Source organism: Myripristis murdjan, chromosome 24 (genome assembly GCF_902150065.1).
Source record: "Myripristis murdjan chromosome 24, fMyrMur1.1, whole genome shotgun sequence".
NCBI classification, from domain to species: Eukaryota; Metazoa; Chordata; class Actinopteri; order Holocentriformes; family Holocentridae; genus Myripristis; species Myripristis murdjan.
Window position 1 is genome coordinate 20,553,425 of NC_044003.1, and position 21,567 is coordinate 20,574,991.

Genomic DNA, 21,567 nt, shown 5'->3' on the forward strand with positions numbered 1-21,567 from the left:
CTGGCTCTTTGTCTGCCAACACCACCCGCCCTGTTCATTCTATCTTTCTGTCTGCTCTTGCTATCTCTCTCACTCTCATTCTCTCCATCTGTCTCACTCTATAAGTCGTCTGTCTCCTTCTCTTTCTCTGTTTTCACTGCTTTTTTGCTTTCTGTAATGTACTGCTTGTTTGGCTCTTTGTCTTGACACACTCCCTTCTTTTCTCTGTCTCTCATTACCTTTATTTGCTCTCTCCTCCTGTCCTCCCCCTCCCTTTCCTGCTTCCCTCAGCCTCTCTGCCTCCTCCCTTGTTCTCTCATTGACTGGCTGCTGTATCCCAGCTTTGCCTAGTGACAGAGAATGATAGGTGTGTGTCTTGTTGAGAGAGTGTACATTTTGTACATATCCGTGCAGGTGCTAATGTGTTTTTATGACATGTACCACTCAGTACAGTGTGTGTGTCTGTGTGTGGAGGGGTACATGTACTTGCATGTGGAGGCATGTGTGTACATTATATGTGTGAGAGAGCGGCGTGCAGGGGCTGAGTCGATTAGACAGCCAGTCTGCCCAACCAGCAGTGCTCTGACAGCACAGACCTGAGTTGCATCCTTAATAAAGCTTATTTGCTGCATACACATACACACACAAGCTTTCTACCTCTCTCATGCTGCCATACTCATTAAAGAAACCTGCTGCCAAATGACAAGGAGAGGCATTTGCTGTTTATTATTGAAGCTAAATAAGAACTGCACACTATAGTGGTTAAATTAGCTGCTTAGCAAGAGAATGCAGACTTTACTGTGGTAGCTGAGAGGTTAGACAAGCACACTTGCTCTGATCCTAAACCAACTATGAAACTGTGGGAGGGAAAGTGAAAAGACACGTTCTGCCTTCTTCTCATCAGGTATTGTAAAGGAGCTCTTAAGCAAGGCACTTAATGATGAATCGCTCCAGTGGAGCAGTTTAATGACAAACAGTAGAACAATGTAACTGCAATATATTAATTGTGTAAATGTGAAGCATTGCTCCCATGCTTTTGTACTCAACTTGCTGAACAAAAATGTACATTTGGTTATCTGAAGTCAGTCCATCCAGATGTCCTGTTCTTTGTTCTCTGATTCTGTGCTGCTCACTAAAGCTGACACTGATGTAGCATCGACCTTGGCTTGTGGTGTGCTGGTGAATTTGACGGTGACCTGATCTATCTTTAGGCCTGCCTATCTATACTGCTCTTTGCGTGCACACATCTGTGACATGCCTTGCTGGTGTTTGCATGGTCAGTTGCTTATGTGTACATGGGTGTGCTTTTAGAGGTGTGTATAAGGCATCACTGCAGTGTATGTTTGTAATTCTGCATGTGTGCATACCCACTGTTCCATCCTCCCTGTCTTTATAGTGGAGACATATGACTCCAATAAGGTCAGATGGGCGAGTGCTCTGTCAGCATCATTCATCTGTCTTCTACCTGAATGACAGTCATTCACAAAGGCAGGTCTCACATGCCACTGATGTCGTCGTCACTCAGGCGTTCCTCTCAGGCCTGAATCACCGTGTTGTCTCGATGGATTCATGGTAATGAAATTAAGCTGCTGGGCTGCCCATGGTCTGTTAATCTGTTTACACGTTTATCTGGGAGCATATTACCTCCTTGGTGATACAAAGACTTGTTACATTCAGACAGTGCAAAATGAGGTAGTGATTTTATGGTCTATGTACTGAAAGGGGTTTTGTGGGCTGCTTGTGGTGGGGAAGTGGTGTGTGTGTGTGTGTGTGTGTGTGTGTGTGTGTGTGTGTGCGCACTCATGAGCATAAATGCAAGAATAAATCAGTCACATTGTTTATGGGTGAGCATGAATGGATGTATAGATGCTGGACTTGTGGCTTTAAACCTCCATTCCACCCATCCACCGTTCTTCTTGTCGGACACGTATACACACACACACACACACACACACACACACACACACACACACACACATAGAGGAAGCCTTAGTACTGCCCCCCCCCACCCCCACCCCACCTACTCTCTCACTCCCTCTCTCGAAGGGGGAAATCCTGTGGTCGCTCCAATTGTCATCTCAATTGTCTGTGACTGAGACATCTCTTCTGTTAACCGCTATATATAGAGCAATGTCTCATACACCATGTCCTTCCTACATTTATGGTCTTGATGGATATAGGCAACTGTTTGAGACAGTGATGATTGATAATTACAATATTAGCTCCCCTGATTATTTATTGTTATTTTTCTTAGTTTCCTGCATGATATCAAAAGAAACACATAAATACTGTCCCAGACTCTGAACCATCAGTGTTTGCTAAATTTTCAAGTAGGTAGAATATTGAATACAGAGTAGCCTTGCATCTTATTGAGTGGATAGTGACTAAGCCTGTCGTTACGTCAGTGGCCCGCCAATGGCGATTGGCCCGACCATATGTCACTCAGAAAACTGTCAGACAATCAGTGTAGAAATGCTGATTTTCTCTTCTGATTGGCTAAATGAACCGTGCTGCCAGAGCTCCAGGAGAAAGGCAAGAGAGAGGAGCTGTAAAACTACAGCTAGCGGTCCACAGGTACTCAAAACCACAAATACATCTTGCAGGGATATCAACAGTTAAAATAAAACCCTGGGAAAGTGTACAGCATGGGGCCTTTAAGGTGTTTACATGGCACAATATTCTAGTTAAAACAGGCATATGCCATGGGTCTTATTTGGAATATTCTCCAACCGGAATATGACCTTAATCGGGTTCGATACGTGTTTACATGACTCGTGCACAACCGGAATATTGAGGATATTCCGAATAATACAGGAATATGGTGTGCATGTAAACATGCTCAATACCTCCTTAATGAGTGTGACACACACACACACACACACACACACTTGCCCCCCTATCGTTCTTATTCATAGTCTATAGCTTAGTTGTAATGCGAAACTTGAGTTAGGGTTCAAAACAATGAGGCTTTTACACATTTCTGTTCCACTTCATTCACTGATATTAGGTGATAATTACCTTTCATATGCTCTAGATTATGTATCCCCCATAGCTAGATGCTTAGCCTTGGTTGCTTTGTTGAATATCCTGTTTTCAGAATGCCTTATTTGTGCAAAGTCAGGCCCTGATTAATGTTGAAAATTAGGTGCTTCGTTAAATTACTATAATGTTATTCTGAATTCTAAAGGTTGCCAAATAGCTCAGCTGAGGCAGTCATTAACACATTTTCGGGCATCAAAATTTCTTAAATTAAACTTAAAAACTGAGATCCTTATCATTGGTCCTAAACATCTACATCCTAGTTTCCAATCCTCTCTTGATCCTTTATGTTAAACCAACTATTAGGAACCTGGGTCTGCTCTTTGACACTAACCTCACTTCTGAGAAACACACTAACAAGGTCATCTAGGCATGCTTATACTTTTTGAGGACTATTTCTACGATCTGATCAAACCTGAGTTTTAATGATAGTCAAACTATCGGCCATGCTTTTATTTCCTCACGTTTGGATTATTATAATGGTCTTAAGGGGCACTGGAAGTCTGTTAATAGAATCCAACTTGTACAAAATATGGAAGCAAGGCTCCTAACAAAATGAAGAAAAGAGAACAAATAACTTCAAATTTAATGTCCCTACATTGGCTGTCCATTTGTTTTAGGATTGATTTTTAAGATTTTCTTTATTACTTTAAAAGCTCCTTATGGCCTGGCCCCAGAATATGTATCTGAACAGCTGTGCCCGTTCTAACCAGTGTGCAGCCTGAGATCGTCAGGCAGAATCCTGCTGACAGTTCACACCTCACGCTTAAAGACTGAAGGGACCGAGTGTAAGGGCACCTCGGCTGTGGCACAACCTGTCTGAGGAACTCCAGTTTGCTAAATCAGTATCTTCTTTTAAATCACTTTTGAAAATTTCTGACAAGTCATTTTTCAACTATTGTGTTATACTGTACATTGTTCTTGATTTTGTACTTATTACACTCAGTTTTATTTCTTGTGTTTTAATTCTTATGTCTGTCAGTTTTATTGGCACATTATTGGGTATTTTACTGTTTTGTTTTATTTGCTCATTGTAAAGTACTTTTGCTGGTTTTGGTAAGGGCTATACAATGCTGTTTTTCCATACAAATGCGCTGGCCTGGCTCAACATGGTTTGACTTGGCATGTGAGCCCAGTGTAGCTGGGATTTGCGTTTCCATTACAACAGGGCTACCTGCTTGAAGGTGTTTCTTTAACTAATGGCAAAGCCCCGCTAATCACTAGTTTTGCCTTCCTTCTCTTCTAGCACCTGACATGAGTTTATTATTCTCAAAAAATCAACATGGCCAAGTCTTCACTGGCTGCTTCACATGAACAATATTAGTGCAACTAAGATTCGCTGAAAAAAAACAAACATTTTTTTTTTTTTACAAGGTTAGATTATTACCTGTGTCACTATAGGGACTTCTTGGTTCTTGGTATTGGTGGAAGCTAAAACTATAAATGATTATACATGATTAATTTATCAGTTGTATGTTACTGTGACTCTAATTTAAACTGCTCTTGCACAACTGACTTCAAAGTGATATGTAGCAGAAGAGATTTCTTGTATTTTATCAACAGATGAACTTGTCTTTTTCAATGAAACTTAGGCCTCCTGCCTCCTGAGTTCACGGTGGACTGATGTTATAATCAGTCACATTTCTGCTTCCTGTGTCCACAGCAAATCAAATCTGTCTTGATGTTATTTTGAAGCCAAGCGTGAAGAGCTACATGCTCTTTTGCTAGTTGAAAGGAGGTTATTGTCTCTGTGTCACTGACTGTCTTAGCCTGGAAGCTAAACATAATATAAGATGAAACCTTAATAATACCCATGGGGAAATTGATTCATTGCAAGAGCAAATGGTAATAGTCATGTTCAATAAAGATACAGTATGCAACCAAAAGGTATGAATGAAAAGTGTGAGAAATACAGATGACAGCATGATGCAGAAAAAAAAAAAAACAGCAGTTAAACTTAAGTAAGGAAAATAATGAATGAAAGTGGACTACATGCAATATGACAACATAAATATAAAATGTAAAAAAAAAAAAAATAGTACATGTAATAGCCTATATAACAATAAGAATAAAGTGAAGAAAACAAATCTGAATATATAGCATACAGGATTTGCAGGATGTGAAAACATGCTGTGTTCACATTATATAAAGGTCTTGGCATGTTGACATGCATTGTAAAAAAAAACATTCACCTAAGTAATTTACAGATGACATATGCAGAATTTGGAAGTGCATTGCTACCTGTCCACTTAATAAAAACTTTGAATTGATGTACAGTGTGATGGTCCAAAAGATCACCTAATGCTTGCCATGTTGCATTTTTGGGAAGTGGAGGGTGGTCATATTGGACAAGGATGATGATGCTCCATTGATGCATCATGTCACCATATTGGCATCGTGAGAAGTTGTCTTGGCCCTGGTTTGTTATGCGATGTGTTTGTCTAGGGGTGTGGGACATCATTGAATCTTGGCAATCATGCTTCTCTTGCTTCGTTTTTTTTTTACTTAAGTGGTGCTTTAAGAAAAAAATCAGCTCTGAGCATCCAGCAACAACAAAAAATATTTAGCCATTCCTGGACATATGGGCTGCAAGAACATGCTGCGTTGTTTCAAATTTCAGCTGATCCATGATCTTGTGCACAACTCCCAAGTGTCCAGTCATTGTAGCTTTGATATTGTTGTATCTATTTCCACATCAATCATGAGCTTGACTCTAAGGTGGAGTCCTTAAATTTGCCTGTATTACTGCCCTCCTGGTTGTCTCAGCTTCACAACAAAGCCCGGCCTTTTCACCAATTTGTTAAGTCTGCCTGTAACCTGTATCAGTTAGAAAAGATTCATTATGCCTACTTTTCACCTGAGAGTTACTGTTCCTTTTTTCAGACAAAAAATTAAGGTAGTAGATGTTTATTTTTTTTACCTTGACATGTTTTGACTGAAGACTGCAGTCTTCCTGTCTGAAAAAAGGAACAGTAACTCATGTATCCTGTATCCTCCCAGCCTCGGCGCTCCCTCCTCATCACAGTACAACAGAGAACAGTGTGCTGACCACAGCTGATTGATAGAACAAAACGTATAGTAGTCTGTTCTATACATGAAAAGACATTAGCCTCCTCAACAGTAGTAGTTTACACTTCCCTACTGTTTGTTTTTGAATTTTAAGACTACGCCATTTCAGTCTCCTCACCTGAAATTTTGAGTGTTTTTTTGCTCCATCAAAAAATCCACTTCAAGCGGCTTCATCTTACTGATGATACATGCACTGATGCATGCGAAAGAGGACTCTTAAGAGAATTTGTGGTAGTTGTATGGGGCTTCTAGTGCTTCTCTGCATGAAGTCTGGCACACTGTTGTGGAAGCAGACATACTACTGCCTGTGGTTTATCAGCCTACAGAGGGAATCGGTGTTGCCGATCACCTAGATGTCTCACCTCATCGTCAAAACAAGGACCTGTCCCACTGTCCCACGCTGACCCAATCTGCTTATCAGTGAGGTCATTAGACTCCTAACCCTTATCTAGGCGCCTACCTGCTACTGTTAGCCACTGCTTCCTCCTGACAGCTTACAGTCTTGAGCCTGAGCTAATGCATAAATCCTAAATGGATAAGACCTGAGTTTTCCCTGCCTGTTTAACTTGTAGACGGATCACCTAATTGCTTTGCTTACCAGATAAATGAAAATATGCTAAGTAGTTTTCTCTTGTATAAGGCAGTACTTCAATGAGGCTTTTTTCTTGCTTTGTATTTCTGAGTGGATACCAATAGTCCTCTTTGCTCTTAAAGTTTTTGTGCTGTTACAGGATTACTAGGTCATGCTGTTGCCCAAGATTCTCTAAAACAAGAAGAGAATTTGCCAAATACAGAGCAACTTCTATGCTAATCTATAAGGCTTGGTAACCATTGAAAAGAACATCCCAAATCCCTCCAGCTTTACCATCCAGCAACCACACAACTTAGCCATACTTTTCTTCCTGTGAAATGTAATTAATTTTTTTGTGCAGATGTCACATGTATTTTCCTCCTGCTCTGAACAGGAGGCGCGTCTTAACACGCCCAGCTGTAGCCAGATGCATATTTGCAAGATGCTTTTGGTTACAAGTCCTAGCACTGACACCTTTCTTCTTGGGATTATAATTAGTAGCCAAGCTAGTCTTTTCCAGCCACGGGGCCTGGTTGTGGCCTAGAAAGTGTCTGTTGTGCATGGCTGCAGCTGAGGGGGAAGTGTATATATAGCGTAGCATTTTGGTCCCGTCCATTTATTTTGGGAGCAGAGAGCGGTAATTTAGTGGTTTTCTCCAAATTTCAGTGTCAGTAAGCTACACAGTCTATCCATTACTCTTTTGTGTTTTGTAACAGCAGAGGCCACCACTTGCAATGGAAAACTAACATCTGTAGATGTGTTGTAGTATCAGTGATGAATAAAATTTATTCTGTCAGGTTTTTAGGACACAACACTCCAATGCATTTCTAATGAAGAATGCTTGTTTTTCTTTTTGCTTTTTGATTTGCTCTCATTTTTTGTGCACACACATACACAGACTTCGTTTTGTCAAATATTTAATATTCTTCAAAATGTTCTATTTTTCCTTATTTATTACATTTTGTGGCATCATATTTAAAAGTCCTTTTTTTCTTTTTTTCCCAAATTGTGGATATCTTATGACAACACTTGTTGTCACCACCTTTATTACTAACACACATTTCCTGTCTCTCTCTCTGCTGTCACTATCAAAAGCAAACACCAAAATGCCAACAAATAAATAAATAAATAAATCAAATTAAAAAATTTGAAACCTATAGTGATGTTAAACAGTTTTAAACAATGAATTGTGCAGCTCTATTTGCAAGTATTCATCGTGAAAACAACTGTTGTGTTAGCCCAGTTTTCCCATCTGTCATTTTCCCTCCCGTGTTCCCCCTTAGCTCTAGGTCTTTCCTGTCGGCTTCAGCCTGAGCACACCTAGCCGGGCTGTTTCCCAGAGAATGAAAGGGGCTAGGGTTACCTCCACCATGACACATATCGCCACAGGGAGCCTGCAGCCGGACACATCTTAATGCTGAATAGAAAATACCTGGGTCATCTATGAAGCGAATGGCATTCTTTGTTTGGTTTTTCAGATAGAGCAGTGGGGGATTTTTGTGTGTGTGTGTGTGTGTCTGTTTGTATGTGTGTCAGAGAATTTTTTCTCCATGCATGTAAATATACACTGTAGTTTTATTGTCACTGTCATCTCACTGTTTTCTCAATCATCCTCTCCCCTCCTTCCTGCTCTCTAATTTCCCCTGCTCTCACTTCTCACCCTGTCTCCTCTTCCTTTTTCTCCTTTCCTCACTTCGTCTTCCCATTCTGTCCCCACCTTCTTCTTATAGGCTAAATGGTGACGAGCCTCTCTAACCCTCTTCACTCCACTCCTCTCTTCCCATCTCATTTGCCTGAGACTGTCAGAATTGCCATTTCAATCAGAATTGCCCTTGTGTGTTCATGACCTTGTTAGTGTTATTCGGTTCACTCTACATATCAAGGGTTGTTATAATATATGCTATTGGTGGGCAGTTTCATCCAAGTGATTGGATCCATTTATAGTATGGGTGGCCCCAGCGGGAATCAAACCCTTAAATGGTGCAGTATTATTGCTGTGCTGTACCCATTGAGCCCCACAGGACCAAAACACACTGAATGCTCCGCCTCACTTTCCACAAGCTAGTAGACATCTAGAGGAAAAAATCAAAGGATTTTATCATTATGTGTCCTCAGTAGAATCCCAGAAATGGCATCAGTGTGTTGTGCAGTAGTGTCTGTCAGGACATTGTGTTGTGTTAGTGCTGGGATACTATTGATGGCACTAAAGTGATTAGAGCTTCAGCTAACAGTTATTTACATTCTTAATTAATCTGTCGTTTAATATCTGAATTAATTGATTCATTGGCAGAAAATGGTTGATCACAATTTCTACAGCCCAAGTTGATGTCCTCAAATGTCTTGTTTTGTCCTAACCAACAGTCCACAACCCAAAGATATGGTTTTAGAATTGGGAAATTTTCTTCTTAAAAATTACTCAAAATGATTAATCGTTTATTGAAATAGTTGGCAATTAATTGATTATTCGACAAACCATTGCAATGCTAAAATGAATCACACAGTTCATAAGGTGGTACTGCAAACTCACACAGTGGAGTAGCGCTGCTACATTCTTTGGAGAAAACCCTGCATTTTTATCCACTTTATACTGGAATAATAGTGTCTGACCTGAACTTTCCCACTGTACATGCCCTGTACCAGCTCTGGCTCTTATAACCACCCAGCAGTCCCACAGTGTTTTTCCTTTTAGGCTTATGTGGGGGCTGTGGCCTATGGAGGCTCTCAGAGCCTTAAAGTCATTTGTTCCTGAGATTGAGAAGTGTCTCTGCTGGCAGTAAAAACAGCAGATTCACAGCTGTCTGTGTCTGTTTCTCTGGTGGCCACCTCCTGAGCCTGCAGTTCTTGTTGAAGGGTGTCCTGCTGAAAACCATCCTGAAATTGCTGGTGTTAAAATGCTGATTTTTAGTTTTGACTTAATATGATCTCCAGAACCAGCTGGAAACATGCTGCATATATAAGCTGCCACATTTTTGGCAAGTAGAACTTAGCCACCTGGGGATTTGAAATCTGGACCTTTGTGCCCCCAGAGAGTGTGACTTAGGGGCTACTCACATTACCCTATTCGTGCCGTGCCCAAGCACGTTTGCCCCCCAAATCCGGATTATTTGACTAGTGTGATCGCTCCGTACCGTGCTTGAATACGGTACACTTCTCCTGCTCTGGCACGGTTGAAGGGGGTGTGCTTCAGCACGGTACGGGCGCTCATGCAAGCGCACATGCACGGTCATACACATGCACGGTCGCGCACGTGGATATGACGTGAATCATGCGACCATCCCTCCCATGTTTCCTCCTCCCTCCGCAAAATACGCGCAGCGCGATTAACTGTGCATTGCTGCGTCGCACAATCAATAATCAACCATGTTGTCTGTGTCATCCATTGTGCTCCTGCAACCACGTATAAACAAAAGTCAATTTATGATGACGTCGGGCCATGTGTGCGTCTTATTTCAACGTGATGACGGACGTACTGGAGGCAATTGCGCTTGAGCGCAGTTGGGCTTTGGGTAATGTGAGTGCAGGACAGCAGGGGACTGGGGAGGGGGGCATTCCTGCTTCAGCACGATACGGAGCAACTGGCCCTAATGTGAGTAGCCCCTTAAGGACTACGGCACTGGGGATACGTAGGTTTCCACACACCTTCGTACAGCTTGACGCACTGACTTCTCATGTGCCAGACAGGAGCATTTTTGTTTGTTTTAACTTAAAAGATGGACAAAAGTCAAGATGTTGGTGATAAATTAAATAAATGAACACATAAATTAATAAAGAAAAGAAAAGAAAGTCACACATCATTCTGCTTGTTTCAGGTGTATTGTCAACACTTTGGTGACATTTGATCAAATATTTACCAATATAGAAAATGTTGTGTAAACTTACATTGCAAGTTACAGTAAGATATTAATTGATTTTGGATATTCTAATCACATTTGAGAAGCAGCAGATTCCAGTTTGCTTGGCTATTGTGCATACCCACTGAACATTAAAATGCAACACCAGCAATCAGATAATTTCCCAAATAATGAACACAGCAACTATGCAACTGTCACACAGCAACTGCCTTCTGCTTCCATTATCCTGACATCTCACAATGTTATATCACTGACAGTTCTCTTCTTTTTATTATCTGTATTGCCTCACCACCACAGGAGACATATTGCTTCACTTGGTGCTTCCACCACTGATCAATGTGGCAAACGGTCAACAAATATTTTGACCAAGGCCTGATAATGTGACCGGACAGGCTCCTTTTATATTCTCTGTTTATCTACAGTTGATATCCTAATGTCGTGTTGACACAATTGTGTAAATCAGCTTGTTTGCCAAGTGGGTTGACCCCGCTGATCTGCGGGTCTGAAGAACTCTTTGAAGTGTTAGGAACACTTCCGGAACAGGGAGTAGAAAGTGACATCGCCCAGCCCCTCCAAGGCACCCATCTGGGTGTACAGTCACTGCAGCAGTCTGAGTTGGGACACACTCCATGTCTGATCTATTGTTTTGAGAAGTCCTGCCTCCTGTCTTTCCTTTGGTTTTTGTGGTTTCTTAATATTTTGGGAACATCCTGTTTGTGTGTTTACTGCAGTAGGGCACAGATTAAGGCCTTTCCGACCATTCCTGCCCTCTTATTAGTGTGAAGGGAGAAAGAGAGAAAGGTGGGAGAGAAAGAGCGAAGGCATAGAAGTTGACAGAAGATGGGAGGAAGAGCAAAACTGAGCAAGAGGTAGTCAGCATGGAGGGGTGAGAGGAGAGATGGAAACAGAAATGGGAGGGTGATAGATCAGAAGAAATCAGATAGGGATTGACGGGACATTGAGGTTGAGTGGGGGTGGAGGCAATGAAGTAGGGGGTGGGGGTGGGGTGCAGACAGGCAACAGTGGTATGGGACTTCTGGTGTTGCTGGTTTGCACCCTAGCGTTAAATGCAATTTAATGCTCCAGAGCATGTTTACATGCTTTGTAAGTGATTCCCAGGCTGCCCTTCAGGTTTCCGGTGCTTATCAATGATTTAATGGCATGCCCCCATTTCTCTGATACCTCAGATACATCATACATGTCAAAATACATGTTGGGGGTGATGTCAGTCTCCCCTGGCAGTGCCCTTGGGGATCAGACAGCTCTGTGTGTGTTCTATGAGAGACCAATAGACAGAAAATGTCTTTTTGGGGTTGGTGCTTCCTCCCTCCACATCTGCTAGGAGAGCTCTGGCTGTGACATGAAGGGGCCTGGTTCAGTTTCCATCTATAATTTGGGTAATTTACTGGATGTTTTTAAGCTACTTGTAAATGAATTGCTAGAAGGGCTTCGTTTTTGAAGTCCTCTTGGTGCTGAGTCACTTTGCCTTTTAAGGACTGCGTTCTTACAATCACTCAGCCTTAATTTGCCTTTGATGACCTTGGTGTGCTATTTATTCAGCCTTCACTTTGTTGTATTTATCTGGGCTTTATTTAACCAGGAAGTGCTTTTGAAACAAGGCAAGTTTTATTTCTGAGACCAAACCCTTGTATCTTTAAAATGTTCAGCATGAGGTGTCTGAATCAGTTTTATAATTTCTATAAAATAGGCTAGTTATTAATATTCAAATAAATAAAGAGTTAAAATTAATAAATAATTTACCATTTGAATATGAAACCATTTTGGCCCACAACTTTCTGAAACTGAGTACGCCTAATAACAGCTCACTTAGGCTTCATACATGAAGCACTGGGAAAAGTTGAAAATGGCTAATTTCAGTGGACCTTAACAGATTGCTGTAGGAGAAACCTCTTAAAGTAACTGATGGGCCCAGTGTGAGTTGTCTTTGTGATATTTGCTGACACATTGGCATTGAGATGTCACTGACGTAGCCATTTTGATTTGGAAACTAATGTAAAATACATTTTAACAAGCGTGTGTTTTTATGATGTATTTGTCAGAAAAGAGCATGACTATGTAACCTCTCAGGGAAGTTACAAGGTGATAGAATTTTTATAGGGTTATATTGCAAAATAAAAGGAAAAAAGTGTGGCTATAAAACAAAGGTAGTGACTTTACTGCTTTTAAATCTTAATTTAACCAGGGAAGAATAACTGACCACATAAGTAGGAATTCTCTTCTTCACTCAACACGCCCTTAGCTGCCCAGTACAACCAGTCTTGCAGTTGCCGCTGTAACAAAAGGGCTGCCTTGAGGGTACATCAGCAGTAGTTGCTGAAGGAGTACAGAGTGTTTCTCATAGACTTACTCCACTCTGATTTTTTTAAAGCTGCACTTAAACCTGCAGTCTTCCACCACTCCTGAGAAACGTTCATTGACCTTGAGATATAATTAGTAAGAAAGAAAGTGAGCCCTTAGTCCTGACTGACTCTTTAGGACGTTGGCACAATCATGGGCCATATTTAGTCAGGCCTATAGTTTGCTCTTTTTATGGCATGGAGTATTTCCTCGGCAAAGGTTTACACAGTCTAGGAAAACTCCCCGCCTTGCTTATGAGGTGTGATAAGGCTCCGCCCTTTCCAGCAGTGCACTCCTTCCGTGGTCACAGGGAACAAAAGGCCGTTCCCAGGTCTTTTTCTTTTTCCCTATCTTCCCTTTCACTTCTCTCCTTCCCTCCCTCAAGGCCCTCTTCACTGCTCTTGTTGGGAAATGAGAAGCCCCGCCAATATCTCCTCCTGTCTCTCCTGCAAGCGGCATTTTTGTGTCGTTACCTCACTGTGGTTGTAAATAATCCCTGTTATGGCTTCCAGATGTCCCTTCGTCCCACTCAAGAATAGGGGCTGGGGTTGGAGCGCTGTGTGGATGTAAGGGTTGGACACTTACTGTAACTAGCTAGCACTGCTGACTGGGGTTGAGTATGTGATGGTTTTTTTCCCCTCCCTCTTTCACTCTCACTCTTGCTTTTATTTTTGCTCTCTTTACCCCAAGTCTCACTTTCTCTCATGACCTAAACTTTCTTTTTCCTCCATTCTGTTTTGCTTTTCTTTTCCTAGCTTTGTCTCCCTGCATCTCTTCTTGTCCCTTGTTGTTTCGGTGTCTCTGTATCTGTCATTCTGTCTCTTATCTATTAACTTGTCTCTGACACTTTCCCTTTTAGTTGCCTTTCATTTCTTGGTCTCCATTTCATTTCTCTTTCTGTGTAGCCCTCTCTTCTTTGTTCTGTGCTTTGCCTCATTTTCCCTCAGTCATCTCCCTTGTGCTGTACTTGCTTTAACTAGCAAGACAAAAACAAATATACACTGGTAAGATGTAGATGCTTAGCAATACATACTCTGCCACAGTCATGGGCACTGAGACACACACCAACATTCGAGCCATGCCTAGTAACTCACATACAGTATGTGTTACATGCACAAAGGCATACACACATACATATAGTATGTGTTACCCTCATAGCTGACAGACACACGCTCACTCACAACATAGCATGGAAAAGACCCAGTGTGAGGCTTGGTTGTGAGCATTGAGCATATCATTTGTGGGCCGGCTGCTAAGTGAACATACTTGCCGGTAGTTACCAAGTTTCACACAAAAATGGCTCTGACTTTTCTCCTTGGTATGGAGCAAGATGGGCCTGATAACTGCTCAGCCTTTTGGGCCAAACCAGTCTGGCTGTGTGGATTAGCTGGCGTCACTCATGTTTTTCCAGTTTCACTGCTTCCTAAGGCCTAGAAATGAATGTGTGTGTGTTTTGCACAGACACCACTTGTATATAACGTACATGGATGTGTATCAATATGTTTAGTGAGTGAGTGACATGTCGTCTTATTCCAATCTTACCGACCACACATATTACAAAACCCTCTGACAACAAAGGGCTGCAGTCATGCCAGAGCTTGGATATCTACTTTCCCAAGTGTTGCCAAGGGCTCCCACCACACCTCATTATAGCAACCGTTGCTATGTGTAGGCCTCCTTGTATGTTTTGCGAGTGAGTTAGATATAGGGCCTATGACAAAACTGTGAGGATTTTTTTTTCATTATGTCACTATGAATCCAGCACGGTTGCAGGAGAGGCATAGAGACACTGATCCCAAGTTAAATGTGGGTGAGCTTAGCAAGTGCAGACACTTGTTCTTTAAATCAGAGTGTTTTATATGTTGACCCTGCATATTGAAATATGGACCCATTATTTCCAAAACATACTATCTCACACACACACAGTTGAACTCCATTTCTAAATCACAAGCTAAAGCAGTGTGTTAATAGATGCTGTGTGCTTCAATAAACCACCTGCTGTTGGAGAGACAGCCAGCATTTTTCTTTCCAGAAAAGAGGTTGATGTAATCTGCTCTTTGGCTGTGGTCTTTCTATCAAAGCAAGAGCACAACAGCCACAAACTATTTGTGAGATATAGATATAGGGAGCTAGTTATTTGTGTGTGTGTGTGTGTGTGTGTGTGTGTGAGAGAGAGAGAGAGAGAGAGAGAGAGAGAGAGAGAGAGAGACACACACACAGAGAGACACAGAGAGACACAGAGAATGCACATATTTGTGTGTGTGTAAACTTTGTTGTGGACAGAGCCTGTGGGCTCCTGGCTCAGAGATGAAAGACATTTCTCATGTGGCTGGTTTAGCTGAGCTCCTGAGTCAGCGTGCAGCTACTAATCAGTAGACTAGAGTGTTCTCTCTCTCTCAGCACCCCCAACGCTCCTGCCTGCCACCCTCCCTGCTCTGACTTTTCTGATTATGCTGTGAATTAGTAATAATAAGTGAATTAGGGTACATGTGACATTTTAACCTTGGACATCTGGTTTTAATTTCATCCAAGTCTATTTTTTGTCCAATAATTTTAGATGAAGATGATGAGCTGAGGAAATGATGTAGTGTGAATTATTGAGATTTGGCTCAGTTTTCTTTGAGACTGCAGTGGCCTTTAACTTAAAGAGACTATTGAACTGTTTTAATTCCGGATGATAGCAGAATATAAAGTTCCTGCATTTATCGCAGTCCTGATTACTCTATATTGTATTAGTCATTGGCCTCCTTTAGTGCCTAGTGCCTTTTGCATTGATAAGGGTCTTCTTCTTGAGATGAGAATACAGTCCCTTGTGGCTATTTGCTAACATATCTTCCTTGTTCATCATATCACCATTGATCCCTGAGCCCTCTCCCATCATAACATTGTGTTTTAAAAGTGCTGTGCTCCAGACAAAAGTGTTATAATCTCTTTGCTATACTGTACAAAGATATATTTATTACTTATTTAGTAGGACACTCATTTGCAAGGATTTTCCTGGGGATAAAGTTGAATCTGAGAATAATCTGAATTTATCATGGGGAGGCATAACATTCAGGACCGGCAACTAAGGGTCTCCTGTCATCCTGGGGACGGAAAAAATGCGTTTGGGATGGACGCACTCTTTCTGGATGAAAGGGGAATTCTTTCTATAGTAGCTACAACCAGTATTTTCCACTACAGGGGTGACTACAATTTTTCCTCTCAATCTGTTTCTGTTAGTAGGCCTCTTTATTGGGATTACAGGAAGTAGAATGAAGACCCCACGTGTGCTATTCACATTTCAGGTGTAACCTCTGGCTTATTCAGTGGGGTGGCTGAGCTGTTTGTGTGCATGCCCCCTTCTGCCAGCCCATCATGGCATGGCCAGGCCAGCTGTCAGTGGTGGTGGTGGTGGTGGGGGACTGGAAGTGAGAGAGAGAGGTTGTTGAGCTCTCAGTGGCCTGTTTGTTTTATTTCGGCAGGCATTTCCCTTTTTCACAGTGGGAGAATGTCCTTTTCCTGAACAGTGGAGGTTCTGTGAAGTCATGGCAACCAGACGGTTTTAGCATGATGATTGGTCGATGAGGGATTGCGGAAGGACCCAGAGTGCCAGCTATTGGCTGGTGGTCAGTTCCCACACACATGCTATGCAGCAGCCAAGAAGAAAACAGATGTTTGTTAAGCGGATGGAGATAGTTTTTGCTAAGCAAAGTGTCTGTGTAAAACTCATATCTAAGGATGTGTATTTTTGTGTGACTGTGGGTGCATCCTTGCTTGTTCATATGCTAGAAATACTATTATGCTAATACTGTTGATTTAACACACACACACACACACACACACACACACACAAACACACACTCAAAAAAGCCCTAAAGCACTGCTTGAGTGTAGCAAGGGTTTGTGTGTGGAGGTTTTCAGTCATTACTTCTCAATTTAGCAAGAGTTCCATATTTCTACATATTTCCTCTATATTATCGGAAAATCAGTGTATCAATGTAACCAATAGGCTGACCTTAGTGAACTTACAGCCAATCCAGGTTATCCTAGGCATGCTGGGATCATGTAAACCAGGAAGTGGTTGAATAGCTCCCCACAAATGAGGGAAATGCTGACTTTGTTGGCCATAGATGGAATCTCTCCCTAGCTTTGTGAGGGAACGCTGGCGGCCCTTGCAGATCCCTCCCAAGTCCTTTTTTCTACCAGGAACTGTAACCGCAGGGATAACAATAGGCAGCTTTATCATTCAGCCTCTCTGTGTCCGGTGTAGTGTGCTATAAAGATCCAGGTGGTCATTCACACTTTGATAAAGACCATTTTGAACAGCATGATAGCCTTTCATGAGCTATGGGGAAAATGGTAGGTCCCTGGTGGGTTTCCACATGACACTTGCACAATTATGCTTCTGTTAGCCTGGGTCACAGGGTTAGAATAAATTTGCTCATTTTGGGTCATGGACACTCAGAAAATGACTATGAACCTCTGTTGGCACTGCTGGCTAGCATGACTCCTTAACCTTTACACCCAGCCATCCAATAACAGATTTTGCTAATCTTTATACAGTCTGTTGGTCAGTCTTGGTTACTTTGTTTGTAATCTTTTTTTTTTTTTTTTTTTTATCACACAAATAATCAAAAAGTAGCAAACTATTGTGTAAAGCTTTTCCTTTACATAAGTATATTATTGAAACCATGTCCAGGGAATGAGAATAAAAGTCAAATTCAGTTTTTGCAATCATATGAATTTGGTGGCATAAAAGTTGTAAGTAAGTTGTATAGTAATTTGAAAATGACTTTCTTCTTTGTCAAGTACCTTTCATTGATCCTTATTGGTGAATACAACTTTATCCTGACTTTGTCTGTTTCCTCTCTGCAGCCAAGCCCTTCACCGCCAAGGTGAAGCAGATGCGCTTGCACAAGGAGGACTTTGAGATCCTCAAAGTGATTGGACGAGGAGCTTTCGGAGAGGTAATATACTTTCTGGGTTTTAAACCTTATGCAGATACCTTGCATAAGAATGACAAAACAGTGCTTGCAACAGCACACCACAGGATGTCCAGAACCTTATATGCTCCTTCTTGTCTCTGAGCTTAAGAAAATGTCTTAGGCTTAGACTATACTGTAGGAGTATGATAAAAACAGATTTAACCAGACTAGTGTACTCAGTAGAGTGCAGATCTCCGTCAGGTGTATCTCTCCTTTTCCAGATTATAGACTGTCCTATGTGCTGAGCAAAACTTGGTAGAGACTCAGCAGTCAGTTGTATTTTCAGTTCATTATTAAAATAAGACTCAAATATCATACAGTACAGTAGCTTAAAGTATAGTACAGCGAGCTAGGCCATGAATGAAGAGAGAGTGGAAGAAACAAAAACAAACGTTTTACAAAGGTTTTGAATCACTGTAACTACAGGAGCTCCTCAATGTACAGGCATAACTGTGTCTTTTCCAAGAGCAGCTGTGGATAGACACTTAGACACACACACACACACACACACACACACACACACACACACACACACACACACACACACACACACACACACACACAGGACCAAACACATAATCCACTCCAGGCTACACATGATGGCGATAATGTTTTTAATTATGGTGTATATCTGTAAAATTGATTGCAACTAACATTAAAGTGATGGAAAATGTAAAAATTAAAATCACATTAGAATTTTCCTTGAATCCCTCTTTCACAAATGACCCATGGAAGTCAAATGAATTAAAGCAGCACTGAAACCATCACCTGTGTTTATCTTCATGTTTGCCAGTGGGGAGGTTGAAATACAGTTGTCACCAGTTTCAGGGAGTGATGTCAGCTTTGGGGAATGTTGAAGCAACAGGTAGTAAGTGCAGTGCTCAGCCAGGACGCTTACGTAATATCAGCATGCTGCAAAAAACTTGTATCTCCATTCTGACCATTTTCATCTTTTTGTTTTTGTTGTGATTGACTATAAACATTCTTCTCCACATGTGTTTTGGGAACAGAGGACTTTTCTTAACTTATTTTTTGCAGACAGGATGAGCCACACTGCAGTGTCCCCTTGCACACACTAGATGAGTCTGTTTGGAATTTATGATTGGTTTTGCCTACTCTCTGTCATGCAATCATTCCTGTATCATCTCGATTTATTAAAAAAAAAAAAAAATGAGCGAGCAAATAGCACTGTCAGTTGTCATTAGTTTGTTATTGTTGTCATCACTCTCCAGTATTTCCCCAGATATCTGCACAAAACAGAGAAATACCGCAAGACAGAGCCAATAGAAATAAAGAAACAGACAGATTGAAACTGAGAAAAAGACAGACTGACAGATGGAGAGAAACAGAAATGCCTACATACCTAGCTGAAATACCAGTGCTAAATACTAATGTTCTGACTTCAGCCTCTGCAGAGACCTTTGGTATGTGTCTGTGTGTGTGTGTGCATGTGCGTGCGTGCCTGCCTGTGTGTGGTGATGTGGTGTGACCTACAAGCAGTGCTACCTTTTGGTAATATTACAGAGACATTCTAGTCAGCCAGCTGTGCTATTATGGATTTTACTTGTGACAAAAAATAGATCACATTAGCGTCACCATGGTGTTCACACAACTAAAATTTTTATTCACTTCACTAAAATTAGCTTGGTGCTGTGTGTTGTAATTTACATGCCACCATAATAAGTAGGACTTGGTGATATTAACAAAATCAAATATCATGATATCTTACACTGAATACCTCAGTATTGGCATGGCGATGATATTGTAGGAACAACTGTTTGTGTTTGCATTAGATATTTACACACAAGAGGTTTCTGATAAACAGCCAATAGTAATGTGGATATGATGACCAAGCAGCTAGAGGCAAAATAACAGAACAGCCAAAACAGTCTAATAAGCTCAGAGAACTTATTTGCTTTTCTGAAATGCGGCCTTTAAAACCAGGAAAAGACAACACTTACGCCATATCACGATATTATGATATCCAAAATCTTAGACGATATCTAATCTCATATTACAATACATATAATATACAACAATATAATATTGTTATACCAACCAGCCCTAATAATAAGTATTTTAGATTTATTTATTTATTATAATAGATGGAGGCCTTTTGTGAGGTGAGGTATAGCTGAATGACTTGCAAAACTTCCATTCTTTCTTTAAAGTGGTTGTCATGACAAAGTTATGAACTCTTATTGTTTTACAGTCATATTACAGGGATTGGGCCCAGCTGACTTAATGTCAGACAAAACCAAAAACAAATTACATCAGCTGGAGAGAGTCACAGATAGACAGAGAAACACAGATTAACAGAGGCAATGAGAGAGGGTTAGATAGAAACAGATGTAGATTGACAGCCAGAGAGACACAGGACCACAGAAAGAAAGAAAGAATGAAAAAAAATCAGACTCAGATAAAGGGAGGAGAGAGGGCTGTGAGCAGGATGTTTTGATTTCATCCTCCCTTTGTCTGCAGCAGGGAGAGAAATGGCGCGGGTGCATGATGTTGTGTAGTTGTCCTGATGAATGGGGCAGTGTGCACTGGCCTGTTGCCTATGGGAGTGCTCCTGTTAGGACTCAGTTGCTCCTTCTCAAGCTCAAATGAGCCAAGTGGGGCTTAGTCGGGTGGTGTAGCTCAATGGGTTGTGCATCACACAAACACTGCCAGGGTTAGGGGTTTAACACCCTCTGTGGTTACCCTTACTAAATGTGTATGCACTCATGGTGACTAGTAAGCTGCTTTGGATTTAGGGACCAACAGGCCGTGTTACACATTATGGCATTTCTTGCTGGGCACAGCTAAAAATGCATGTGTGGGGTCAATAAACATTTTATTCAGAACACTAGCCACATAAACACACATGCCTATAAATATTCATTCAGCTGCTATGTCTGTCACTCCTGCTTGACACTTTGGCAGTAGCTTGTTTTCAGTCTGTCTTTGCTATTCAGGAAACTATTTGGTCAGTGGAGAAATTAGATTAACCAGTGTGGCTGGGTGACAAATATGCAACTCACAGCTAACAAATAATCTCCAGTGGCAGCAAAATAAAGGCCTCCACATTATGTAGTTTGTTTGGGGAAACTGGAGGGTTTGAATAGCAAATTATGTAAACCCTGGCTAGTCCTGTAGCAGACACCAGGCAACAGAGGGAGGATAGGAGGAGGACAGGAAGAGTAGCGAGAAGAAAGGAGGGATGGAGAAATGGACAAAAACACCAAGCCTCTGCCAAGAACAGTGCGCTCCCCCTGTCCTCTTCTCCTCCTCTGTTCCTCCTCTCCTCTGGTGAGGGATCACTAGGGGAAATCCAAACAGTACAGGAATGTTATCATTGTATTGCATTAGCAGCATTCCCCAGCTCATTTAATAGACTGCAGGCTCCTCTGCATCATGGGCGCCTGTGTTTATTTCACTACTCATCTGTGTGCGTATATTTACTAATGTCTGTGTCTGCATATATGTGTGCATTCTGTTTTTTCATATTTCTTTTTGTGTGTGTGTGTGTGTGTATTATTTGTGTTGATGTGTAATCAAGTGTGTATGTGCACATGTATGTTTAACGTCTATAATTGCCCGTGTGTTAGTAATCTCTGAGAAACAGATTGGTGGTTTTGAGCTCTGCTCATGCTAGAGAGCGAAACCAGAACAGAAGAAGCCCATTTCCATCTTTGTCTGTCTTTTTCTCTCTTTTTGTATTGCCTCCCTCTCTCTGATGGAGAAATAATGC

At 41.4% G+C, this 21,567-nt stretch overlaps 1 protein-coding gene across 8 annotated transcripts in view; it reads left to right on the forward strand.

The window, feature by feature from the left end:
• cdc42bpab (CDC42 binding protein kinase alpha (DMPK-like) b) overlaps positions 1-21,567 on the forward strand; it is a 93,569-nt gene that overhangs the window by 13,564 nt on the left and 58,438 nt on the right. For all 8 annotated transcript variants that reach the window (XM_030046998.1, XM_030046996.1, XM_030046997.1 and 5 more), the window contains exon 2: positions 17,725-17,816. In XM_030046998.1, coding sequence (XP_029902858.1) covers positions 17,725-17,816 — 92 coding nt within the window. The remainder of the gene's footprint in view (positions 1-17,724; positions 17,817-21,567) is intronic.